At 44.3% G+C, this 27,032-nt stretch overlaps 2 protein-coding genes across 15 annotated transcripts in view; one reads left to right on the top strand and one right to left on the bottom strand.

Moving 5' to 3' along the window:
* ARHGAP44 (Rho GTPase activating protein 44) overlaps nt 1–16,733 on the top strand; it is a 117,433-nt gene extending 100,700 nt beyond the window's left edge. For 2 of the 9 annotated variants that reach the window (XM_048491270.1, XM_048491268.1), the window contains exons 17-22: nt 2,921–2,938; nt 3,971–4,192; nt 7,719–8,177; nt 9,406–9,554; nt 10,076–10,453; nt 14,800–16,733. In XM_048491270.1, the coding sequence (XP_048347227.1) occupies nt 2,921–2,938; nt 3,971–4,192; nt 7,719–8,177; nt 9,406–9,554; nt 10,076–10,453; nt 14,800–14,939 (1,366 nt within the window). In that variant the 3' untranslated portion in view covers nt 14,940–16,733. The other 7 variants (XM_048491273.1, XM_048491272.1, XM_048491271.1 and 4 more) reach the window with 7 other exon arrangements.
* LOC125429801 (testis-expressed protein 47-like) overlaps nt 1–27,032 on the bottom strand; it is a 55,771-nt gene that overhangs the window by 16,402 nt on the left and 12,337 nt on the right. For 2 of the 6 annotated variants that reach the window (XM_048491284.1, XM_048491278.1), the window contains 3 exons: nt 25,036–25,240; nt 23,495–23,651; nt 16,726–19,363 (listed from right to left, as the gene is read on the bottom strand). In XM_048491284.1, the coding sequence (XP_048347241.1) occupies nt 19,176–19,363; nt 23,495–23,651; nt 25,036–25,240 (550 nt within the window). In that variant the 3' untranslated portion in view covers nt 16,726–19,175. Of the gene's footprint in view, nt 1–16,725; nt 21,374–21,687; nt 21,738–23,494; nt 23,652–25,035; nt 25,241–27,032 lie in introns of those variants that run through there. The other 4 variants (XM_048491282.1, XM_048491283.1, XM_048491279.1 and 1 more) reach the window with 4 other exon arrangements.

The following is a 27,032-nucleotide window of genomic DNA, read 5'->3' as shown; positions in this document are numbered from 1 at the left end:
CAGTTCAGTTGGAAAGACTCACATGATTGTCCTCTGCCATCCTTCAAAGACTAAGAATACAAAAATCAAGAATTTAAATATCATACAGAAATACGTCCAAAAGAAGAAAAGCCTAATTAAACAAAACTAAAAAGGTTTAAACAAACCAATTTTTGGTGGGTTTTCCGGGCTGTGTGGTCATGTCTAAGTGAGAAGGGAAAGTTTAGTGTGGTATATTGTATATATATTGGTATATATATTGGTATATTGGTATATATAAACTTTCCCTTCTCACTTAGACACAGTGTGAAACAGACTTTTCTCTGTGATACACCACTGAAGATGCCAGCCACAGATTCAAGCGAAATGTTAGGAACAAAATCCACCAGAGCACGGCCACACAGCCCAGAAAACCCACCAGAACCAGTTACATCTGGCCATGAAAGCCTTCGACAAAACCAGTTTTTATAAGAAAACTTCCCCTAACTTTTATGTTGTATTAATCTGCTGTTGGAAACAGCCATGTTGTGAGCCGCCTCAAGCCCTTCGGGGATGAGGCGGCCTATACATTTAATAAATAAATAAATAAATAACAGGAATAGATTTAACAACCCACTACTCATTAAAATATGACCAGCTCTCTCTAATGCTCATTTTTATCTCTGATTGGGTCGTTTAAACATTACTCCAGCCAAGCAGGAGCCACTGTTAGGATGGTGACTTCCATCCAGTTTTTACAAGGCCCCAGAGTTACTTCCAGTTGTCTCTGTTTTTTACTGTTAGAGGGGATACTGTGGTGGATTCTGCACGGTGGAAGTATAATGAGTTGACGAAGGGAAATATCCCAGTTTGGGAAAGTACTTTGCATGGGTCCCTTCCTCAAAGCGGGATTGACCCATTGTATTTGTGATATTTTTGATTGAACCCACTATTGAAAAACCAGCATGGGCACCTAACTGCCTTATTTTTCCTGCCCCACTGCCCGTTCTCCTGCTGTATGTCATTCCAATTTCATTTCTGCCAAGCTGCTGTCCAATTTGATAGTCTGCCATTTCAGAAACATCCCCCAAGCAAGTTTTCTCCCTATGGCAGCGACTGTGAGCACCATTTCACCCAAATGTGTACAGGAACAGATTCACAACAAACAGGGTCATTGCAAGCAATGGCTCCATTTTCTTTTCTTTTTATTTTTTTGGGTGCTCAGAGCACATACCGGTAGCTAGGCAAATGCACACCTTTGGATGTGGATTAGACATATTGCTTTGCTCCTTTTTTGGACAGATTTTATTATTTTGTATATCACAACATTAAGGGGATGGGGGTTGCATGCTTCATGTTTACATGTGTCATGGTTTCAAAGTCCTAATTTTTTTCCACACTAGAGAAATGAGAGGGGAAGGCCCTGCTTGGGCTTCTGGGGTTGCTGTAGATTCTCCACCAATGAGAAGCATTCCCTTAGCAGAGGACAGGAATAGGCAGAAGGGGGACTGTGGTGATTGGACAAACAATCAAAACACAGGAAAAATGAGATGTTTGTGCCTGCGCAGCTCCGTTTGCATTGTAAAAAAAAAATAGCGGGTTCATGAGAAGAGGCAGAAAGAAAATGGATTGTTTCCTTTACAGAAAATAGGCACCCATGCAAAGAACAAAAATGGAATAAGATAGGCCCAGATTCAAAAATAAATGATGCTACCTATTAGGCTGTGCAGAATCCACCTGTTGCCTGCATATTGACAGTAAAGCTCTCCAGATCTCTGATTCTGTCACAGCCAGTTTTATTTGGCAAAAACAACTCAGCTGTAATTAAAACTTTGATGTATCAGATTGATTAATTGATTAAAGACTAGACTACAACCATGGAAAAGCAGGTTAAAATCCCTGTTCTGCTATTAAACTCCCCATGTAACCTGGATCCAGTCACTGTCTCTCAGCTTATCCTATTTCTCAGGGCTTTCATGACCATGAGTTTCTTCTGGAAGAGTGGATTATATATCAAATAAATTAATCTTACAGAGCCACAGTAAATTAACTGTATATAAAGTTTATTTTTATAAAGCTTCCTTAGTTTAGAGTTAACCTTTTTGCTTTGTCTGGCCTTAGAATCAGATTAATTTCAAAGAGTGGTCACAGAGATCTCTTTTGCCATCTGTAAGCTCTCAGTTTGGATAGCAGGAAACTGCCTTCCCTGAAGACTCTTCAAAGCATGTGCAGCCTACTCAACCGTTGTGAGATCTTCCTGTTAAAGAAGGGGGTTCGGGGAGGCTCAGGTGTTTAGAAAGAGGTTTGTTAGTATGTAGTATCCTTGTTGGTCTGCAGCAAGTGGATGTTTTAGAGATATTTTAAGCTGAGCTAGAATAGAATATTAAAAGCATTTTGTCTGATGGACAGGGAAAGTCTCTGGCTCTCTGTTCGAGGCTGTGGTAGGTAGCTTATTGGGAGCTGCAGTGTGTATTATGAGGAAAGCCTTGTTTTATGATATTTCTCATTTCCCGCAAAGAAGTGAAGGCAGAAGGACACAAATAGGAAAGTATTCAAGGGGAAATTACTGGAAACTCTGCAATGCCTAATCTCTCCCTTGGTCCCAGAAAGAGACTCCTGCAGAGACACCGAAGTGCCTACAGGCATGCTTCACATCTGCTTTACCTGTTTTACACACACACATACACACACACACACACACACACACACACACACACACACACACACAAACCGTGTGGCTTTTACAGAATCCTTCTGTGTCCCCTAGTTCTTTCTTCCATTTCTTTTCAACTTAGTGATGTGCTTATCTGTCACTGAATGGCCTTAATTCCCATGCTTGTCCCAAGTTGCAGCCTTGGACTTCTCAGACCCCTTTCCAAAAGGCAGCCATGTTGACCTACAAGGAGAGGCAATTGGCCTTAGTTTCTGTTACACTAATATCTGTATGTTTCTGTCCATGCAGCCTTAGGAAAATCCAAAGGTACAGTATCCTCTGGGTAGCTGTTGGACCACTCCTATCATTAGTGTCAAGACTCAGGCAGCACAGAGCATTTTTTTTGCCTTGACAGCTGAAGCCCTATATTTTCCGCACTTGGTGCCATGGCAAGCCAGAGGTGTAGCTGTCTCTTTTCTCTCCTGTGGCATGCACACACAGTCTGCTCATGACTGGCACTGGCTCTCCAAGACTTCTGGCAGAGCATGCTTACCTGCCTTTCTTAAATTGGCCTTGTGTATGCGAAGCATGTGCTCTACCACTGAGCCATAGCTCCTCCCCTTTCTTGCAGGATTTCCTTCTTTTGCTGCAGTTGATCTATAATGCAAAGGCTGCTGTCCTTCCTCTTTGAAGAATAACTGCAGATGTCCTAGCTGCAGACTTTCAAAATCCACACTCCCCCCCCCCAAAAAAAAATTTGGTTTCTGTTGGTATTGTAATGTTTAAGGCTGTGGCCCTTAAGAAAGCCCCCAAACCAAGGCTCCCAGGGGAACCCTTCTTTGATGTTAAATTTAATCAGCTTTGACAAATCACTGCTTTCACAGCTACCTTTCAGCAGCTGGTTTTCCCTGCAGTTTTTGAACCCAGTAAGAAAATTACGCTCAAAATCTCGTGTTCTGACTACAAGAGCCCCAAATTGCTGGGGCTGAGCAATGTCTGCCCTCAGAGCCAACCTGCCAAGCAGAAAGGCAAAGATATCTTTGAGAGAGTTTCCTAAGAAAGCATATCCCTTGACAGTTTTCCTGGACTTTCAGGGAGATAAGGCATGGCCCCGTTAGAGAAGAATTTTAAAGCATGATCTCTCACACACAGGCCTGTGTTTAAAGATCAGAGCTGATCTTGGCTCCTAGTGTGTCATCTCCATATATGCCATGGCAGGAAAGGGTCTCTCCTTGCAGTCCTTAGAGGCCTGAGTGTAGCTTGGTGGTTCCTCCCCTTAGCCCTGCAGTATGTGTGTTGTTTATCTCTGAACATTGCTTCCAAGGTGGTAAGGGAGTATCTCTGTGTTCCCCACCATAGCATGGGCGTCCGGGTGATGGACACCTCTTGGGTGGCTCGCAGAGGCACCTCCATAGTTCGTAAGGCATCCTCCACCCCTCCTGCCATGCAGCCCCCTGCTCCGCCTTCTGATCTTGCTGCTACTCCTCAGTCACCAATTCCTGAGCAATCTCTTGACATTTCAGCTACTCCCTCCCTTACTCCAACTAGCTTCGGTTTCCCATCAGGGACTGAACGGGCAAGGTAAGTTCTGGAGGCAGCAAACATTCTGCCACTGCGTTCTGTGGTCCTGGAGTCTCTGTGAACATGTCTGCTACTCCTGCACCTGCATGGGCCCTCTTTAGTTTTGCTTCAGCTTTCACTTTGTGTATGTGTGTCCGTGTGTGTATATGAGAGAATTCAGGCACAAAATAATGGTACTATGTCTGGCCCACCTGAATGTAAGCAACAAGAATATCCACCACCTGCAGAAGGTTTCAGATGTCATGCAGGACTAGCACTGAGAATATAAGGAAGAGCTTGGTGGTGGATGTTTTTCTGATCTGTGACCCAAAAACTGTTCCTTTGATACCGATGTGATAGCACAGAGAATGGACAAACCCTCACTGTTTCTTCTTCTCTCTTCCCAAATATTCTGAAACATGGCTCCCATTAAAAAGTATGTGCTACGGTAGTAGCTTTTACTGAGCCAATACTTTTATGCCTAGATTCTAACAAGATACCCTTGAGGTCTATCCTTACCTAAGTCAAAGGGTTGGATTGGCCTTTCCCTTTAAGATCCCAGTTATCCTGACACCTTCAATACCCTTTATTCCATTGGAAAAATCTTGGATGTGCAAATCTAGAGTTTCTGATATATGTTATTTTGTGCTTAGGATTCATACATAGGGTCAGCTTTCTGGCAAGCAGGCCTCCTGGGTATAATCTTTCATGCTTGCTATACTCATGTGTGCAGATAGAAGAGCTGCCCATGGAATATCATGCATAGGTTTTTGGTCTGTGCTTCTGCTATAGATGTGCTCCCTGCTAAAAGCAAGTATGGAATTGGGTTTTTAATGTGCTGCATGTTGACATTCTCACCAGAGACTTGGGATGGAGGAGGCATGCACGGGACAAGCAGTTCCAGGAAAAAAAAATAGTAACGAAACATCACAAAATTCAACCATGCTCAGTTATGTTTTATCACAAAACAAAGGGAGAGATCTGAGGAAAAATCTGGATGGAGTTCTTCCATTGTTGCAGAATTGTTCTGTGTTCTCACGGGGGAAACCAGAGAGATCCTCTCAGTACTTTTCCAACCTCTTATCCGTGGCAGTAGCATCTTTAATTCTTTCCTACAGAGTCTACATTTGCAGCCTCTTTCTGTTGCTGTTCTTTAATCTTTTTGGTTCTTTATCATCTGCTTTACCCTAAGGGATTAGAGGCTTGTTCCTTTCCAGTGAATTGCCAAACATTTTTACATCTCATTTTTTAACAATAGCCAGCCTAATTTGTAATGGTGTAGCCACATTACTTTAAATTCACAAGACCCTGTACCACTCTCCCGTGTACATCCATAACAGACATGCCATTTCCCCACCTCAGACTCTTTTACCTGCCCCCTTTTTTGGGCTGGGCAAGATATCAGTTGGGGATGGAAATGCTGGCATGCAATGAGTGGACATGATGTCAGCCCATCAGGCACAACTCTGGAAACTCTTTGGGTAATACCATAAAGTTTCTAGAGCACTGGCTAAGTTCATGTTAAGATTTTTGCCCAGATGTGATGACACATCACATGACATCACATTTTCCCTGTGCCCAACCCCCAAAGCTTCCAGGGGTGCCAGGTAGTGGGCTGGAATTCCTAATCCACACTCAAATAAGCATGTACCCAGAACTTGCCAATAGGGTTGGTCTTCTCTAATTGCAAGCTGATGGCATGTGCCCATCTTATGATAACTGCCTTAAACCCAAGCTAAACAAGAGAAATTGAATTTGCAGCTAACTGGAAATACAGGATTGGGTCCAGCCTGCTTTTCCACTTAATTTCGCATAATTAGCCTCTTTACTATGGGCTTCTATCACGTGGCAGTTCCCCCATAGCTGTTTTGGTGTCTAAGGGAGGCCTCATTCTTCTTTTTTCACCAGTGGAAAAGCTGGTTGGATTTAACTCCTACTGCAGAGCTTTTTCTCAGTTCAGGAACGAAGTAATTTGTCTGAGCAACAGCATTTTTCATCATGGTAGCTATTCTTTTGAGCTATACCTCATTTGTCACCTCCCCCTATCTTTTCAAAACAAAGACTGAAAAAAAATCTGCCACATCTAGTAATGAGCTCACATCAGTCAGGGAAATTGGTTGGGGCCCAAGTCAAGCCCTTGAGATGAGGACATGCAACTTCATTTGGATCCCATTCCATGCTTTCTTGACCTCTTAGGGTTGGGTGTCCCTCAACTGCAAATGCATACCTAACACTTTGGAAGGAGTCCAGCAGCCACTTGAGGGCCTCTCCCCCTGGAGTTTCATTTCGGAACATGATCCAGCTGTTGCCTCTCTCCTTCCTACCTTTCCCCTCCTTGGATCGGGATTTCCTGCTGCTCTATTGTCTCTGCAGTATCCAACATAATGAGACAGCCCATATTTCTATGGGGTAGATCGTTTTTTTCCCCAAAAGCCATGGGATGGTAAACTTGGGTCCTGGCTTAAGCTTTCAGTCAACTGTTGCCTTTTGTAAAGCTATAGATCTGTTGTGCTCCTCATGATATCATCAGGAGTGCATGTAATGTTTCCCTCTCTTCCCCTTGACCTTTGGTTGAGCCCACAGCTCCTCACAAGCTGCTTTTCTCCACCCCCTAATCCAGTCCTTAAGTTTGTTGGGTATCAGTGGCAGGATGGTCTCCTTCTGGAAACCTCAGCCCCCTTCCAGCATCTCAGGCATCAGGGAACTCTCCAAAGAGAAAGTTCTGTCCCATTATTCCTTTACCTGATGCCAGGTGAGTTTAAGATAAGGACAGGGGATGGACAGCAAATTAAAGGGGAGAAGGTGATAGTCGGAGACACAAAATAATTAGGCGGGGGGACTATAATGCTTGCCTGGATTGAGGGCTAGAATTTTCAGACATCAGTGTTCATATTCTGAGCTTAGAAACTGATGACTTCTGCAGCATCACTGCTTTCCAGTTATATAACCTCTGAACCAGGGACAGACACACTGCCCTGTTCCCTGCTCCCAAAGTTGAACCCTCAAGCCCTTAAGCCTTGATGTTTGAGGGAACCAGTGCTTGATTTTAACCCAATCTTGCCAAATGTAGGAATTGCCAATTTAGAGTCTAGCACTGAAGAAGAAATTTGGTAGATATACCTTCCTCCCCTAAGTTCTACAGCTGTAGGAGGGAAAAAAACCTCTGCTTTGGTAGGTAAGCTTTTCGAAAGGGGGGAAATGGCAGGTAAGCTTTTTGAACGAGGGGGAGGATCATGAACAGCCTCACTCACAGGGGTCTGGGCTCTAGTTGCCAGTGAATGCTGTAATTTCAGAGTGGCTTATGGGAAAGAAAGCCAAAACCAAGTTCAATGTCTTCATCTCAGGAGACTGGGAGCTGCTGCCTCAGTCCTCTGTATATTTTGCAGTTGGGAGCCCTTCTCTTTCCTGAATGTTTTGGTGGTTATTCTTTTCTCTCCTCCCTTTTTTACTTTTGGCTGTTTTCAAAACTCCTGTTCAGTTCCTCCCTGTATAAATGCTCTCTGCTCTTTTTTTTTCCTTTTTGTTTTGTTGTTTTGGACATTTGCAGCACAGATGGTGTGTCGTCTAGTTGGTTGGATTCCTGTTACATCTACCCATCCCCTGAGGATGAAAAGCCTCCCCCGTACCCCTACTACCCGTCCTTCCACCACTTCCACTCCAAGATTGGCCCATGCACTAGGCCTGAGCCTCCCTTGCCACTGTATCGGTGGTCAGGATACAGCCAAACTCTGCCCCCTGCTTCTGTCTCCTCCTCCTCTTCCTCTCCCTCCCCTCAGCAACTAGACATTAACTCTAACCCCAAACCATATTTCTTGCACCTCCCTAAGCAGAGCTCCCTCACAGAGATGCATGGTCCTGAGACTAACCCCTCCTCTATTCACGTGAAAACTTCCCTTACCTTATCCAAACCCGATCCTCCTGGCACTCTTTACAGCCCCCGTATGTCAGTCTCTCCCCCCTGGGTCAGCTGCACCTGTGCCAGAGACAGAGGAGCCGGGCTCACTAGGTAAATAAATGTTTATTTGACAATGCTTAGGCATCATAAGTGGTTTAAGGGCAAGTACCATTTGCTTGCCATTGGTCACAATATGCCTCATAAGGATGGGGGCTTGGGCCCTTGTCTCTCAGCAGAGAAATAGCATCTTCCCGTCACTTTCTGTATTGTGGTAGGTCTGTTTAGTGAGACTGCATAATTGTGTCAACTAGCAAGGCCTTCCTGCTGAAGCAGTTCAGTGAAGCTCTGTCTAAACTACAAAGGTGGTAAACTTCAGTGACCTGCTTCATTCTCTCTCCCCTGAGAACCCTCAGAACTGAAATTTGGTCCAGGAACAAAATTCTCACTGCCTTCCCTAAATGACAGTTCCTAAGATTCCTTCAGGAAGGCAGGACAATGATTTAAAATAAAACCAAGTTTATAGTGATCATTAATATCAGTAGTCCATTCAATCCATTCTCTAAAGCAGGCCGAGGCACTGTTTTTTTCCTGTAGTCGTGAAGTCTCATGGAATTTTGATTTGCATTACAGGCAGCCACGCAAGTCTGCAGCACCAGCCTGTTTGCTACCATTTAGAGCCCTAGGAGGTCCATGGTATAGCCCAGTATATTTTGAGACCTTTTTCCTTCCAGGCTCCTACAGTGCTGCATGTAGTTGCCTAGTCCAGCTTAATTACACCTCCCATCATAGGGCCCACCCTCTCAGCCTCACTGAACCCCCCCCCCCCTTGCTTTTCGGCTATTCACCTGGACTGAAAGGCCAAATTGGCCTGTTGCTGGTCATTATAGTTATGTGCAGTAGTCAACATGTAAGTAGCAAACCTGGACAATTAATATGGCCCAGCCCATTGATGTAAGTTAGTCATTGCCTCTTCCCCCACTATAATGAACTGATATGTGTTAAAGGTAGATTTGGGAGAAAGGCTTCCCTCCATTTTGTTTTGTCTCATTGCTGTGTACAGAGTAACAGCAAGGGCTGCAATGCCATTCATGCTCTAGTCATGCTCACTCTGCTTTGAAAGTAGCAGTGCAAGTTTGTCTGGTGCTTTGGGTCTGTGTTTTGGAGCTGGGCATAAACCTGCTTTGCTTTGCAAGCATCCTTGGCTTATCCCAGCAAAGGGTTGGGGGCCTGTGCCCTGGGGCCCTGCAACAGGCTGCAGGGGCTGGTGGGATTTGAAAGAGGCACCCTTCATACAAAGGGACTCACAATGGCTTCTTGTTCACCTTCTGTTTCTCTTTAGCACGGTAAAAACTAAAGAGCTTTCCCCTGTGTCTGGGCAGAAAGGCAGCCCGGCTTGTGGTCATTTGACGGCGTGTGGGACTGCACAACAGCCACTTGGTCTCACGCAGCAACTGTCTACAGAGCAGAGCCCACACACTCTGCGGAAAGGTATGCTTCATCTTTGCCCAGCAGCCTAGGGGGAGGCTAACAAATGACAGGCCTTAGCTAGGATAAACGCAACTGGCAAACGTTTTGTCAGGGCTTCTTCTGTCATTCCTACCCGATGCATGGCTACTGGTGTGGGGAGTCAGTCCATTGATATCTGAAAAGGGAATGAAACGAACTCCAGAATTTTTTGTTGCTGAGATTTAGAAATGAACAGCACTCCTTGAGGGCCAGTACACGATTTGTACCTGTCATTCTTTCTCTGGCAGGCAGGAGGCCAGCCCAAACTTGGTCCTTCTCCTAGAGAAGCCACATTAATGAATAATGCACCAGTTTTGCTTCAGCTTCAGCTTCCAGCTGCAGCTGCTCCTGTGCAGAACTGGCCGTTAGGCTTGTGCCCTTGTTATGGAGTGCCAGAGTAGGCTTGTCTCTGCCACTTGCATGAAAGGCTATTACTTGAAAGCCCATCAGATCTGCAGTGGTGAATGAAACTCAACTTTTGTCTCTCGTCTTGTCTTCTACAGTTTCAAAGAAGCTGGCCCCAATCCCTGCAAAGGTTCCTTATGTCCAGTCAGGCAGCATGTCCGACCAGTCCCCAGGGCAGCCGTCCCCCGCCAGCCTTTCTCCCACCCCACCGAGCACCCCTTCTCCTTATGGACTAAGTTACCCACAAGGCTACTCCTTGGGCTCAGGCCCACTCTCCCCAGCTGCTGCTCCTTCTCTGGCTTCTCCTCCTTCCCTGACAAGCACTTTAAGTAAATCACGGCCCACCCCCAAGCCACGACAGAGGCCCACGCTGCCACCTCCACAGCCTCCCACATCAAACGCATCTGGCTCCAGTCCACAGTCCGTGGAGCACACCATACTAGACGGCATATCCCCTGGGGAGAGCATGTCTACAGGTAATGATCAAATGGAACAGAAAGCACTGGGAGGGGGGGTGTTGCTGGGATGACTTGACGGGGACAGGTTATGGAGAGTTTTGGTCTCCCTGCTGGATGGGACTTTAGATTGCTCCTACTGGCAGACTCTACAAAGCAGAGTGGAGGTGGGGACAGCTGTTGCAAAACTGGGCTTTGAGTGGACCACCATAACATAGGCTGGAGTGACAGTGCCAATTTCTTGGTGGTTTTATCCTTTTTTAAAAACAATGTGCAGAAAAAAATTGTCTGTCCCTGGTGGCAAAGTGGAATTCAAGCCATGTGCTTATTTTTTTAGGTCAAATATTCTCACAGTTCCATGTTCTTGAGAAATATATACTTAACTAGTAACCTCTTAAAATGGAGACACACCCCAATATGCTGTGCAGGAATAAATATCACACTCAGAACAAAACAGCAAGGAACGGGGGGTATTTGGCATACTAGTGTATTGTATATTCAATATGAGTTTCCCTCTTCATCTCCTGATCATTGCATCCTCCTGGGGTGAATGAAATGTTTCCTTGGGAAGGATCTTGCAAGAGATGCTGCGAATGCAAAAGCTGAGGATGCTAAAGACCTTTTAAATCAGGAATGTTCTCTTTGGCCCTTTTCAGAAACTGAGGATGTGAAACGTTTACACTCACATCCCAAATGACGACCTCCCAGCAAGTACTGTTACCCTCAGAAAGTCACTTTTCATAGCACTCAGAGCAGTTGCCTGGAAGTACTAATACTGCCTCAGGTGCATATCTCCCTCCTGTTTTACTGTGGGGATGACAGTGGTGCTAGTATCATGGGCACCTGCAAATCCTTCCCCTGCATAGCTGTGCTTGTTGAATGCCGTTGAACAAATAACATTTGCTATGCCTGCCACCCATCCCAAAGGCATGGAATGCATTATCTCTAGCAATGAAAAAAGTAAACAATCCAGCTTTTTCCTGTTGTAAGGCTTTTGCCTGATAACAAAGCTAGCACCTCTCTGGGAGCAAATGGGAAGGCTCAAAAGGGGATACTCTGGGGTCCGTCCCAGGGCAGAAGCATCCCAGGGCCAAGATCTATACACATGGGCTTTTCCCCCCATCACTGCAGTCCTTTGATGGTTGAGCTCGGCTTTGATTTCCTGGCAGCTGTTTATTGCAGGCTTGAGGTGTCCCGGTGGTCTCCAGAACAGCGGGGTTATGGATACCGAAGTAGATTCTGGTATAGAGGATGGAGTGGCCTGGGCATTGGAAGGGATGGCAGCTCCCTTGCTGCAGCCTGTGAGGTTGTAAATGGCCAATCTTCCTTTCTGATCTGAAGGATCATTTTTTCCTTCCTTAAAGATTGCCCAACGGCCACTGAAAGACCTTCATGTCACCCGGAAATGGGGGGGAGGAGGTTCCCAGGTCCTTGTGAGTTGATAGGCAGACAGGTGATTGTCTTTGACTGGAGTTTACGTTGTGTACTACTTTGTCTTGTTGCTGCTGTTTCTCTTCTGTGCCTTTCTCCCAATCCTATTATTGTGTCCTTGCAGCTGTTTGAGGCACGTGATGCAATATTGGATAGGTGTGAGGGGAATGCTCAGGGTAAGCTGGAGTCCCCCTCCTCTCCCTCTCCCCTTCTTCCGCCATACCCCCTGCCCACCTAGCCTGACCTGTGGCTGTGCCTTCTCGCCTCCAAAATCACCATTCACCATTTCACTGGCCTTGCATGGGGCACGCTGATCCAGAACTGCATGGCTGCTTGAGCCTGCTACCCTGTCCCAAGCTTACTGATAATAATGTTATTAGTAAACTTGGGGGTGTGCTTCTGAAAACCACTGGCCTTCATGCCTGATACCTTTTATGTGCAGACAATTAATCCGTTGAATTAAGCCCTTTCCAAACCCCAGGATTCACTTGCTCTTTACCTTGCTGGCCCTTCCTACCAATGTAACTCTTTCCCTTTTGCCATTCCATGTCTTCTTCTCCCAAGGGATGTCATGATATTGCCATTAATATTTATTAATGGCACTTGTAGTAGATAAGGCCAAGTGTTCTACAGCTGGGGACTGGTGATGGTCAAGGATGAGACCCAGTCATCATTGGAACAGGACTGTCACCTAGAATGAACACTAAACTTTATGGTGTGGGGTTCTGCAACTCAGCGAGTATGTAAGCTTCTTTCATAATTTTCTGCCTTGCTGCCCATCTTTCATAGGCTGCCCAATAGGGGTATTTTCTAATGTCTGAGATGCAGAAATGTTCTTGTGGTAGCCCTGGGGGATGTCATACTGTCATATGACAGAAGTCATTGTGTGGGAAAGACTTTTCTTTGTGATGCGAGCATCACATCATTTTTGGGTTTTGGCACATAAGCTCCTTTTTGCTTTTTGCCTTCATGGGCCTTTCCCCTGTCATGCTATTAGACAAAAATATTCTCAGTGGGAAATATGAAATGTTTCACCAGTTTCACTGAAAACACAGACATACCTGTGCACTCACATATGCCAAGCAGATGGCTGACCTGTAGGCCCTTCATCCCTGACGGGATACTGCTATCAATCAAGCCAGTCCTCCAGAGCCTTGATCTTTCCATGAATGGCGAGAGCATTGGTCCTCAAAGACTAGACCTTGCTGTCTCCTTTGCATGCTTCTCCCTTATCTTTTTATTGCCTTCCAGTTAGAAAGGCTTTTCCAGGCATGTTTTTGGTATGTGGAGTTCCCTGCCATAAGATGTTGCGAAGGCCAGTAGCAAATAAGTGGCTTCAGAAGAGGGGCTGAGACAAATTCAGTTCTATTAGCCAAGAACGTAAAGTGGAAAAGCTGCCTTTGTGTCTAGGACATCCCATGGTCTGTGGGGAGGGGGAAGCGAACAAGCCGTTATGTCATAACACTGTTGTGTCTTGTCACATGTCTTCTGGAGCACTTGGACTTTTCAGTATGGGGTATTGTGTTTATCCAAAACTATCTGGAAGCTTTGGTTCATTTACAGCTATGTAAGCTCATCCTGTCCAAAATCCATGCATTCTCCAGTCCTGAACTTTATAAAACTACCAGGAAATGAGCTTGTTCTTTAATTCCCAGCCACTTTTGGCTACAGTTTTGAGTGCCACTTTGGAAGAATTTCTTAGAATACAGTCATTTGCAGCTCCAGCCAGTGTGGTGACACACTGTGAACATTGTAGCATTTGGAGAGGTTCATCTTGTATTCTGGATTTAGCCATGTTTGATGACATCCTTCTCCCATTCTGATGTTTATCATGGGAGAACACTAGCATGTCTTGAGCAATGGTCTCACCTTAGGAGAGAACTTAACTTCATTCAGAACTTATTCTAGTGCACCGAAATAAAATAAATTTGGAGCTCAGCTCCGTTTTTCCTAATCAAAAGCATCACTGTGCACAAAAACAACCACTCTTGAAAGGGTCGAAATTGTTCATTCTTGATTGTATTAGCATGTTTTTGGTCCCACCACAATACGTGAGAAGATTAATTTTACATTTGTTTGGATGACATATCAATGAATATTCTTTTGCTAAAAAGCCATAGAGAATCTACTTGTCTGGGATGAAATCACTTGAGGATCAGGGAGCCAGGATAGGTTTTCAGTGCTTTAGTTTCCTAAGGGTAGCAGGATTGCCATATTGACCATCTAGATGCCTTCACTGGAACCATCTGTTTTTAGCAAGGGTACTGTACAGAGGTATTTTTTGATTTCCTATTACACTCTGGCTAGGATTTCATTTTGATGCTTTCCTGTCAAATGAGGTAGGGGTAGATTTTTTCCCCTAAAGAATTTAAAACAGCCTTCCAAATAAGTTTATAAGCTACCAATGCACAAATGCTTTTACTTGACCACATCTGCTCACATGTGTGTGTAACACTTGACAGCAAAGGATACAATGCTCTTATTTCCAAATCTTCTCCCTGCCTAGTCACCTAGATATTCTTATCTGTCACAGGTGACCAGACAAGGCCATTCAGTTTAAGACTAGTTTGTGTAGTAGTTTTTTCCTAAACCCCACTAGGCATGTTGAGATCTACTGCATATTTCCAGAACATGATTATCACAGTAAGCTATACTTTGGAGTTACATAAGTAGGAAACCAGTGTATTATTTACGAAATTAATTAGTGTTTGCAAGAAAATATAGTCCTGGAGAATGGCGAAGCAAAGATGCAAACCAAGACTATATTATGACATCCCTTTTTCTGGCATTAACAGCTTCTAGGCTCTTGGGAGTTGTACATTGTGCTCAGTTAAACAAAGTGTGTCAGTTTCACAAGTACATGTGCTGATTGGCAGAATGGGCTCAGAACACCATGATAATGTTTTGTCTTTGTATGTACCTGTGCCTGATTTCAGATCTTGCCCACCCTGATATCCCATCCATCCATGTAGAGGTTGATGCCACGCTGCACCTGGACCCACTGGGACAAGTCCAGAGGCACCCGGTACCAGGAAAAATCAATTCAGAGGAAGATTCAGAAAGCACCGCCCTATGACACAAAGTCCCCTGTCCTGTGATTCGTTCTCTTGTACATATCGGTTCCCCATGAACACTGCTGAAGGAGATGTTTCCAGAGACCTTGTCGAGGGGTATCTGAAGGAGTTCTGCTTGTCAGCCACTTGTGGAAGACAGACAGCTCTGGGGGCCTGGTGCTAAGCCTGTCTCTGTGGCAAAGGGCATTGCTGGTGCAATTTCCATTTAATTTATTTTTCTCCCATTTGTTTAGCCTTATCCAAACTTTGCCTTTTTGACGTGGTGCCTATTTATCTCCCTTAAAAACTTTCAGACCCATCATGGAAAATAAGAAGAAATTCTAGTTACCCTACTTAGGCTTTCCATGCCAGCATTGTGTAAGGGACAGGGATAGGAAGGTGGTACGTTCCTTTCTCACTTGGTACGTTCCATAGATGTACCCACTGGTTTTGGCTGGTTGTCCTTTGCAAGCATGTTTTGTTCCTACCCTTCTCCTTCTGCTTCTTCAGCTGACTGTGCTCTTTCCACCCCCCAAGCTTCCATCTGTGCTAATTCACACCCAGGTTCCCTGTAGACTGGCCAAGGAATGGAATTCGGTTATTTTTTGGAGGGGGGGGCAGTGTAGTGTACTCCTGCATCTTCCCCCATTAATTCCTGGAAGCTTGTTTTGAGAAAGACCAGGGAAATGGGTTAGGGTGGGTTCTGTACACCTATAAGCCTCCAACAGAATGGACATCTGACCATCTGGAATCTTTTTACACTCCCTTGGTACCAGTTGGCAGGATTTGCCCTGCCCCTCTTTTCTTTCCTTCAACACCTCTGACTGGCAGAGGAAGCTTTGTGAAACATGAGGAAGAGAAACCACTACTGAGAGATGCCTACTGTTGCTTCATTTGCCTTTGGCAAGATGTAGGAGGGAGAGGTAGCTGCAGTGTGGACTGTGTGATGCCTCCTGTATGCATAGAAACAATTACTTGATAAGCAATAAAAGTGCTCCTAACCCTACCCCCTACAATGTGATGTTGGAACTGGAATCTGGCCAGGTGCAGGCCGTGTTCCCCCGTTCTCTGCTGTGTGGCAAGCGAGAAGGAGGCAAAGGACACCAAAAGGATAGGCCTTAGCAATAGCTGGATTACTGCTCCCCCAAGGGTCTGGTACAGGGCTTGACGGAGCCGAGTGAGGCTTTCAGCTGTGCATGCAAAGACAGATTTAACCTTTTATCCTTTTAAAAGAGATGAGATATATATATATATCTGTTGAGATAGATATATATTTGTATATATAAAGTCTATAAATATATATATTTGGTTTATTTGGGGCCATTCCATCTGAACTGGTGTACAAATGTACAATGTAAATTTAAATGCGTATAATTATTATTCCCTGACCCATACACAATATCATCCGCTCGGATTTATGATAAATGTCTCCAAACTCATCTTTCCCAGCAGCATTTCTGCAGGTCTGGGTGCTCTTGCTTTGCCATAGGCTGTAATAATGTGCAGTTCTTCACCCAGAGGGCAGGGGGCAGGAAAACAAGGCAAATGTTTACAAGACAAAATAAAAATGGTATTCCAGCTGCTCTCCACCCCACCCACCCCACTTCAGTCTCTTGATGTATTTGCTGCTGAAGCAGGCACATTGCCCATTGGTGTCTTGTATTACGATCTTAAACTACTGGCAAAATAGACCCGACCTAACCGAAGCACTGAGCAGTTCCTTTCTTAGGGCAGCCTCCTGCTTTCTCCATTTCTGTCCTCTCCCCTCCCCCACAATTCATGGTCTCATTAAAATACAATTAATGACTTTTGTGGCATCTCTGTTTCTCTTGTGTCTGCTTATTGGGTTTGGTCTGCCTGCTGGGGAGGGAATAGCCAGGAGGGAAGGGTATCTCCCTGCCTGCACAAAAGATTGCTCAGGTGGGCTGTAGCATCAACCAGACTGCTAGAAGAGGCATCTTTGACAATTAGGCTAAAATCACCAGGTCATGTTAACAGTGGTTCATAAATTCTGGTTTTCATTTCCTCCTTCTAGCCTGTGCTGCCCTGCCCCATGACGTGATTTTGATGAAATACTATCAGGAGATGGGTGCTTATAGTCTAACTGATTGGAATCCCTGTGGTATATTACTTGTCTGCCTGCCACCAGCTTCCTTCAAGGCCCTTTCTTCAGTGAAACTGAGGAAAACCTTGGTAGTTTCACCAACAAAAATATATTTTACTGTCTTGTCAACTTCACATAAGACATCTTTTTTTTAAAAAAAGTGCGTACATATTGCTTTAAACACTGGCATTGTGCAACAGAGTGAAATATGCTAGTGAAAATTGTGACACACACACCCCACAGCCTGTCACTTTTACTAGTGATGGGGGAAGACAGTAAAGGAAATGGCTCTGGTTACAGGTGCTCCTGAAAGAGAATGAGGAATTGGTTTGGGGAGTGGTGGTGTTAATAGTGGGGAAAGAAATTACACTCTGCGTGGAGGAGCTATTTTCAAATATGTATCACTCTGTGAAGATTGTGGTGCTGGGCTAAAAATTTACTTCAGGTAGAGTGCATCTGTTTTTTTAACCTATGCAGTTGCTTTACACTGACTGGCATTGGCTCTCCAGCATCTTAGGCAGGATCTTTTGCATCGCCTATTACCAGATCCTTTTAATAAAAGGTGCTGGGACCTTCGGCATGACAGGCAGATGCTCTGCTAGTGAGCCACAGTTCCCTCCTGAGTGAGAGAGGGGTGTTTCGTGAACCAAAAATACAGAAAGGTCCAAAAATTTATACCACTGCAAATCTGCTTTCCTGCATGACCACCAATAAACTTATGACAAGGGCATTTTAAAACTATGTTTCTGTCTTCATGCATATAACTCTCACAGCACAAAAGCTCTGTAAGAGAAACTGGTCTTACTACATATTTTTATTTAGTTAGTTATTGTTCTTGTATGCCCATCCCCCTACAGGTTCAGGATGGCTCACAACGTTTCCATAATACAAACCCATGCAAACATATTTAAAACATTTAAAAATCTAACACTTCTGTGACTTTGGCAGCACAGAGGATATAATATTGGGGGTGGAGGGCTACCAGTTTCAGATAGCCATTCATGACCTTGTATCCTGTGCTCAAAGTCGCTGTGGATTGGCAGCAGTCATCTTTTCCTGTTTGGCTACGTATATATTCCTGTTTTGTCACATTAGGATTTAAAGCAAAAGAGTGCTACCACATGAATTTACATGCTCGTTACATTGTAACTGCAATCCACTCACCTGCCTTTACTTACACTCCAACTTTATGTTTTGTTCAAATTCCTATTGTCCTGCTGCATGCATGCCAAAAACAGAGAGAGAATTTTTCCCAGTGAAGGGACAAAGCCTGCTGCCAAGATGCAATTTATCATTCTGTGTCCAATATTCTTTGCCTATTTCCAAGGTCTGACTGGTTGCCAGAAATTATTGGAATTGGGTCATTTCACAACTATCATAAGTCAGCTAAAGATTTAAGCTGCCTTTTTATGCATGGACAATAGCTTTCCATTTCTGAATATGGCCGCAGCCCAGAACGCAGCTACAAGGTGGCAAACACCACCACTGGCAGAGGCTGTAGCGACACATAAATGTTCATGTTTGTGTTCTAGCCCAAGTTCCAATTTTCCGCCAACTTCAGGCAGCCCTAGGATCAAAGCTCAACTCCTGTAACTTCTTAATACAAGATGCAGCTGCACACTGTGTGGTACTGTGATTGGGTGTTCTGTCTGTTGTGCATCTTAAGAACACCTGTGATGGGTTCCCTGGTTAGCCACTGCAATTGGTATGCCTTCCCAGGCTGGCAAGATGGACAACAGCCTTGCGCTGTCAGCCTGTTTGCCTTTATGGTACTGCAGTGTTTTACTCCAGCCCTGTTCCTATTGCCGACATCTGTTCATAAACTACCTCATAGGAGGGAAGTGTGATGCATTCCTTTTTTGTTGGTGCCATAAGATGGGAAGTGAGTTGAGAGCCTCCTGAAAATGACTGTGTCTGGTTGAGAGACGCGTGTGCCACCCCTGTTCTTCCCTGCAGGATCCAGCAGAGTTGGAACTACCACAGAAGTTTGTTTTTAGCAACAGCCATTTGTGTTTTGCCAAAGTTTTATACCACAGTTTTGGTATAAAGGGGGAATTTGGAAGGAAGGAGAAATTAAGCACTAGTGCGTCTTAGTATACCGTAATCTTACATTATCCTGGAATGTATGACAATGCACAGTCAGGCTTACTCACCTTCATTCTGCCTGGTTTTTCTTAGGTGGAGACAAATTGCTAGCAGGGAATTGATACTTGTCCCCCAAAGCAGAGAAACTGTTGCTCCATAAATCTAAACTTACCCTGTCAATTATTGCTGGTAATTGCAGCTGGTCCCAAGATTTTCTGGAGGCCACTCTTCTAACTTGGTTGGTTTGTTGTGGGACAGCTGTACAGCCAAAAGGTAAGATGCATTATGGTTACTGTAGAGGCACTGTGCCACTAATTGGAATCTTCACATAGGCATATAAATATCACCTGCACTTACTTCCATTTGTGGAAAAAATCCCAATTTATGAAAACCTTAATAAAGTTATTCGTTTCTTCCATTGTGAAGAATGAAAGGAATAATACCTAATCACAAAGTGTTGAGTTGCTTTATAACAAGATATCTGTTTAGACTTGTCAGAGTATATGTATGTTTAATTTTCTGCCTTCCTTTTAAAGAAAATCTTGGCTCTAAGAACAGAGTTGATAAAAATTAAACTTCCACCAAGTATAAAGGACAACAAATAATACAGCTTTACGAACACTCCTCATTCAGGAAATAATTTGCAGCAGGACTCAAGATTTTAAAAGCTGTAGAACTAAGACAATACATAGGCATGGCAGCAATGCGGGGAAGGGATGCCTTTGAAAAGTTGATTCGTTGCTGAAACAGTGTGTTTCATCTGTCTGCAGAACAGGATACAGACCACATTCTCTCAAACAGGTCAGATAAATGTGTACATAATTCAGGTGAACCTAGGACCATTTCCTTTGTTTTCTTAATTCTGCAAGTGTCACAGAGAGCAAATTTGTGCAGGGATTTTTGTTTTGTTTTTGCTGCTATGGTTGTTGATCATTATGTGGAGCAAAGTTACAATTGCAGAAATGTATGCGGCATCAAACTTCCACATGAAACTACAGTTATTTTTGCAAAATGTCATATGAGTGCTGGTTCAAGAATATTCATAGGGTCTAAAGTTTCAAAGCAACCCTATATATTCATTATTTTCACAACAACCATAACAAAACCAGGTTACCATCACTCCTTCCTTCTGTCGCTCTACTGATCATGTGGAAAACTCCATTTCATGAAAGTTTCCATTAAAATTCCAAAGATGCAATCTTGGTGTTCCAGCAACATTTTGTTCCAGGTACTGTGAGCATGACCTTCCTTGAGTGTTCCAAATGCAAAGCAGGTTCACTTTTCATTCAGCAGTTCGTACAAAACATGGCCTTACCCACTTTGGCAAAGGCCACACTATCTCTGTTTTGGAGAGAGAGGAAATGGGCTGTCAGGAGGACCTTCAAAGTGCTGGAGAACTGTACTAGGCCAGCTGCTGTATTATGGAAGACTGAGTTTTCTTGCCAAGACAGAGCAAATGCTAAAGCCACTGGACAAGCTGGTAGTTTTTTGAACTCTACTGAATTTCTGCCATTCCTTTTTTGTGGCTCAATAGAGGACTGTAGGTAACAGGAATATATGACACTACTACTTAAGCATGTGCAAGGGTGGGTATTGTGTGTCTGTGCACATAGAGGGTGTATAAATCTAATTCTAATGGTGGAAGGTTTTGTGTTTAGGTGACGTTGATGGGCAAAGGTGAACAGATCATTTTGTGGGTACAGTTAGAAGAACATTCACTGTGTCTGTCTGGGTGCAGGCTCCTGCATAAAGTAGTTCTAGAGGTTTCAGAAATGCAAAGAGCTAATCCCACATTCATTACTGTACACTTGATCCTCTGAAAACAGCATTTGCATGTAATCAGCTCTATTCTCCTTACTCCTGTTTTTTTAAAATGAAAAATAACATGTTCATTTTATGATGAACAAACAAAAAGGGGGAGGGTCCATAACTCTTTCCATCCAGAAAACCCTTTCTTTGCATACAGAGTTAAAGTTAATGTGATGTATCAGTTGGTGTGAACAAAGTAAGAGTGTATCATGCAAAGGGGTACTTCCTTTTCTTGTTTAAATACAGTGAGAGGAAACAATATTTAAACTGTGATTTGACTTCTTGGGTTCCCTTCTTGTACTAGTACTACCTAGCTATATTTTAAAGGCTTCACTGTGGTGGTAGTAGATCGGCTGAAATCATCTTAAGCCGAAACCCTGTTAAGTTTTCTTACTGCGTTTAGTGAAGCAAGCTTGGAGAAGTACATAGATTTTTTTTATCCTTCCAGACTGCCAATTCATGTAACAAAAGTGGATCAAGAGTGTCATTTTAGGCTCACAAAAGAAAGCTCAGGTTAGAGTAAGGTGATATGTTCACACAAAGCCTCTTTGCAGTGTGATTAATACTGAATAGAACAGTAAGATACAGCAGCTGTTGCTCCTAAAACAGCAGGCAGGACTATTAATGCAGCAGGTGGATGTGGATACAGTTTTTCTAAATGCAGTGGATGGTGCTAGTCTAGTGCTAGGATACTTGTGTGATGACTCATGCACCGAGAAGCATCATGCAAGTGCCAGCATGCACCACAGAGTATGCCATTTATTGTACTGTACCTTTGAAGGAAGTTAAACTGATGTTGGGTCATCACTTCGAAAGACAAACCCTTCAATCAAAACAAGTGCCACATAATTGCAACATTGACTCCTTGATTCCAAATTAAATCTTACTAAAGACAAAGGCTTGCAGTAGTTTTTGCAGTTGGGTAAAGAGTAAAAATACCAAAGGAATTTTTTTTATCCTATCAGCCCTTTGTTCTTTTTCAAGGGGCAGCAGCAGAAGACATCACCATATAACTTTGGACTCCCTGAACCAAACTTCACCCAACCTGGGTGGTATCATCAGGAGAGTCTCCTAAAGATACCCTGAAAGTTTGGTGCTGTTAGCTTAACAATTGCTCCCCTGACAGCAGGCACCCCCCAAATTTCCCCAGATTCTCCTTTTAAATCCACCCTCTTCAGCATTTACTTAAAGGGAGAATCTGAAGTCCCCAGTTTAAACATTGAAAGTGATGCTGTTTCAGGGTATGGGAAAATCCACCCCAAAACAGCATCACTGTCAATGATGTTTTAACTGGTACACCAGATTCTCCCTTTAAGGTGGATTTTAAAGGAGAATCTGGGATCCCTAGTCTAAACACCATTGAAAGTGATGCTGTTTGGGGATGGATTCCCGCATCACAGCAGCTGCCCATGGGGGGGCCCCTCACAAAACTCTGATTTTGCAACAGGCTCTATTTTCCCTAGCTACGCCTCTGCCCGGAGGGGAGGGCAGAAGGGACTGCCAGATGCGGGTGCAGGGGGACGGGGCAGGGGAGTCTGCCATCCCTGGCCTTGGAGAGCTGCTTTTATAAGCACTGAGGCCAGGGGCGGGGCTTGAGGAGGCATGGTCACACCGCCAGGGGTGGGTGGAGGCATGGCCCCGCCCCCTGAACCCACCCCATAAAAAATCTATGCCTATGTCACTGATTGGAACTAAATGTTAGTATTACCAAAGCTGAGAAGGACTTCTGTATGAGCTAATGGAGACCTGTTGCTGGTTTTACTAGGTTAGACAACTAAATGGTGTGATTCAATGTAAACTTCCATCACAGGTTCAGATAAGCATTTGCTGCTTCTCCTAGTAGCTGTGTCAAGTAACAATAGGGGCTACAAAACTGTCCCAGCGCCAACATTTCTGGTTTAAGGAAGAAGAAGAGCTTGCATTTATATCTTGCTTTTGTCATAAGGAGTCTCAAAGCAACTTACACACTGGGGGAGAAGAAGGGAAGAAGTGTGTAAGTTGCTTTGAGGCTCCTTAAACCAGAAATGATGATGCTTGCACATGATGCTTGTAGTAGGTGGGGCTGAGAAAGGTCTCAAAAACTGTGGCTAGCCCAAGGTCACCCAGCAGGTTTCATACGTAGGAGCAGGAAACAAATCTAATTCACTAGATAAGAGTCCACCACTTATGTGGAGGAGTAGTGGGAAATCAAACCCAGTTCTCCACATTAGAGTCCACTGCTCTTAACCACGCTGCCCCTCTCTTGTGAGAGATTCCCCTTTCCTTCCACACTTCTCATTCTGGATCCTATCTAAAAGTCAGTCACTTGAATGAATCCTGTCACGTTTGCAAAATGACTTACCAAGTCCCCTAACAGTAAACAAGCTATCCACATTATATGACTTCCATTTGGTTCAATGCCTAATACCTCATTGTCAGACGTTACGCTGTTCTATGGTGAAGGATTTGGTTAGTAGAGCAATCAATTGCATCTGATCTCAGAAATACTGCTGAAGTTTGTAGGGATCCAGTTTTATGTTAGCCCTAAAGGTTCTGATTCGCCCACAGACTTCCCGCTTAAACTGTAACAAGTTGCCATACCTGAGTCCATAACGATGTCTATTGGATAGTCATAATAATGCAGGTATTGAGCAGGGGTTAGCAACTCCTTGCATTCCAGCAGGTGGCAGACGGTGTCCTGGGGAATAATGAGCTTTGGCACTTTATCCAGGATGGTGTCTGGGAGGTTCTTGGGGTTCTGAAGACCAGAAAATAATTAAGGACTCAGAAAGAACAAAACTGCATAGTCCTGGAGCAGCTAATATTGTAACCCATTACAGTATTTTGTGCGTGCGTGCGTGCGTGCGTGCGTGCGTGCGTGCGTGCGTAAAGCAATTAACAATACAATGGTATTCTGCTACAACTTGATTTCAGTGGGAAAGACATTTCCTTCTATCTTTTGCACTGAGATTATAATGTTCAGAAGTTGTTCAGAGCACAGCTCGTAGGTTCTCATATCGTGTAAGCCATTTAAACAGGGGAAATTGTCCTGCCCTGGATGATGTAGCCCATAGAAGTGAGCAGGGTCAGCCTTGGCTAATATTTGGATGGAAGAGCACCAAGGAAGCCCAGAGTTGCTTCACAGAGGCAGACCACGTCTAACCGTCTCTTGCCTTGAAAAGTCTACAGGGTCACCGTAAATCAGCTGCAAGTTGATTGCATTTTCTATCACTACCATTTGGGAGGGGGATAATTTTATTTAATTAGTAGTTTAACCTAATTTGGGTAAAAGTGTTTGAGATTTTGCCCTGATGTAAGGGTGAGAGCTTTTCAAAGTTCAAAGGTGACAACACTGCCTTTGAGAATGGGACAAACGAAGACATGATAAATTCTCACTGACATTTCCTACAGTATCCCTGGCAAATGCCTGGTCAGACTTCCTTTGAAAACCTCAGGGTTGTCATTTATGCCTGTGGGTAGAATAAAAGTCTGAATTATCCATTGCAAGCCATTTGCCTACCACATTTCTAGAAATCTATGATTTAGGTTGTATTGACAGGAATTGCAGGGGGAAAAATATGTATATGGGTACCCAGTGCTTTTCAGGGATCCCTTCAATATAGAAAACCCTGGTCAGAAATGAGCCTCATCCACCAAAGAAAATCTCTGTTGTCAGCAGGATACAATCCATAGTTCTCCTAGGTTCTCATCAGTGGCAGAGCCTGTTGCTGCTTGACAGGTCTGAAGAGAATGCAACAGGCACACATAACATTGAGCACCAGGAGACTAAAACATTGCTTGAGTTGCTTCAGCCATGACTGCCCACTCTTCTAAGCTCCTCATCTGCCCTTCTCATCACATTCTGGCAGCCAGAGAATGCTGAAGGGAGGAGATGCTGTGGATTCATCCTGTGCTTTTTTCCCATTTGCCCCACAGCTCTTCTCCTTGCCTCACTTTAGACTAGTCCGGGTTTTGGTGTAGCACTTTAACTGCCACAGAGTGCATGGCTAATATCAACAAAATGTTGTCTGGCATAATGAGGCATTTTCAGAGAAAAAGATCACACACAGCTCTTATGGCAATGGTAAAAGAAAAGTAAAAGTGACGTCAAACTCACATGGCCCATGGCGTATGGCCCATACCTTGGGGTACCTCAGAAGGTGCTTGCCAAGTTTCAGGAGTGTTGCGAGGCACTCACAGGCAATAGCCTCCACTGGTTCTTCATGAACTGAGTCGTACCTCAGGTGTGTCTCTGGCATATTCAGTACTTTATAATTCCACTGCTGGAAAAGTCGGGAGGGGAGATTATGGGACATCACAAGGATCTTGGCATCCAGGACCAGCACTCTGAAACATGTCAAGAAATCATAGCTCAAGAGCTGTGGGGAACAAAAAATACTCCAGGGTAGGTGAGGAGGGGTAGGGAACTAAGGCAGAATAGTGGCCTAACAGTTCAAACATGAAGGATTTAAAGAAGCTCCATGAATATGGAAAACCACCACATCACAGACAGGGAGTTAAAGATTTGCCTTTCCTTGATGTGTAGAAATTAAAAAAGCCCTTTTAAGTGAAAAAAAATTAGCTCAATATGAAAATACAGACACTCGGCTGAATTTATTCCATCAAGAGTAACTGTATCCTCAGAGAGAAAGCCTCTAAAGAGAGAGGTTCATACAAGCATATATATCACATGATCTCTCACTGCTCAAACAGTTCTCATTAGACTATGCTCACAGAATCCATTGAGAAGTGCTGTCATGAATAACCCATGATGGCTCATTCTAATACGTGCACTGTCACCAAGATATTCAATGCTGCTGACATTGGCTAGCAACAAGCAAAGCTGTGTAAGCCACCCCTCAGTTACCCAGCCAGAGACTCTCTTAGGGTGCTTGCAACACTGGCAGGAGCTAGGAGAACCCGTTCCAGAGGTAGAATCTGGGCAAACTGGGCAGGGACAAATCTGAGTTTAGTGCCCCAGGTATGGGCTGACCACCTCCCCCACAACGACCAAACAATGATTTTTTTGTACCAGCTCACAAAACACCTCCACCACCAGCAAAACATACATGGCTCTCCCCACCAACTCTCTTTCCTAATTTTGTCCTCACACCAACCCTATGAGGTAGGTTGTTAGCCTCAGAAACAGCTCCAAGCCAGTGCAAGTGGGAATTAACTTTTTTAAGCATGTAAATCTCTCACAAATCCACGCCCCATCGAAGTTGGAACCTTCCCCAAAGGCAGTTTGAACAAAGAAAAGAAAATCAGAGAGACAACTGTGAGGTTGGCTGAAGTACCTTGGATAGCAGGCTTTCCCCATTTATCTTTTATGGATCTGATGTGGGGTCAAATCTGCTACAGTAGATGCCTCTACCTATACTCTACTCATTTTAAAACAAGTGTCAAGGTTCCAGTGTTCTTGTTACCAGACAAACCTGTAGTAGAAGGGGGGTGGGTGGAATTTTTTTAGAAACAGTGTTTATCATTCCTGCAAACTCCCACGACATGCTTGGGCCAAGGCGGCCTGGCAAGATGCAGGGCTTCTGAGGTTAAGCATGGGACTGGGCAGCCTGCCCCCCCAAAGCCCCAGAGTCTGGAGTGGGGAGCCATGGCTTCTGAGAGCATGGATGGCCCCGCAGCTGACAGAAACCATAAGTGGGGGGCTTGATGGGGTGGAAAAACCAGGTCTTGCCCCAGTGCTGGCTGGGCATGGGGCAGGGGTGGGGCAGGGTGGAAAACTCTTGCATCTTGCCCTGGGCATCATTTTCTGCAGGTGTGCCTCTGAGTTTTTCACTTGACAGTATGCTGAGGAATAGGGACTGCTGTAACTCTGGGTCTGCTCAGGAGTTGGTCTGATGTATTTGGCTGGCTAATACTGAGCTAATTGCTGGACTAGATGGAGATAGAGTCCCCTCTTGAAGGCCAGAAAGAGTGGAGTCACACCACATGATGCAGAAGATGCGGAACCTCATGCTTTTGTCAAAAGCCAAAGCAGCTGAGGAGGGGAAAACAAATGGATGTTTGACCAATTCCCCTAAATATTTTTTTTGCACTACAAATTGACTTTCTATCAGAGCTTCTATTTGCTTTATTGACCAACCTGTCCCCTCAAATTAAGCAACCAGCCGCACTGCTCTGG

This window comes from Sphaerodactylus townsendi, linkage group LG03 (genome assembly GCF_021028975.2).
Source record: "Sphaerodactylus townsendi isolate TG3544 linkage group LG03, MPM_Stown_v2.3, whole genome shotgun sequence".
Taxonomy (NCBI): Eukaryota; Metazoa; Chordata; class Lepidosauria; order Squamata; family Sphaerodactylidae; genus Sphaerodactylus; species Sphaerodactylus townsendi.
The sequence above is the reverse complement of the archived record's forward strand: the minus strand, read 5'-3'. Positions and strand labels throughout refer to the sequence as shown.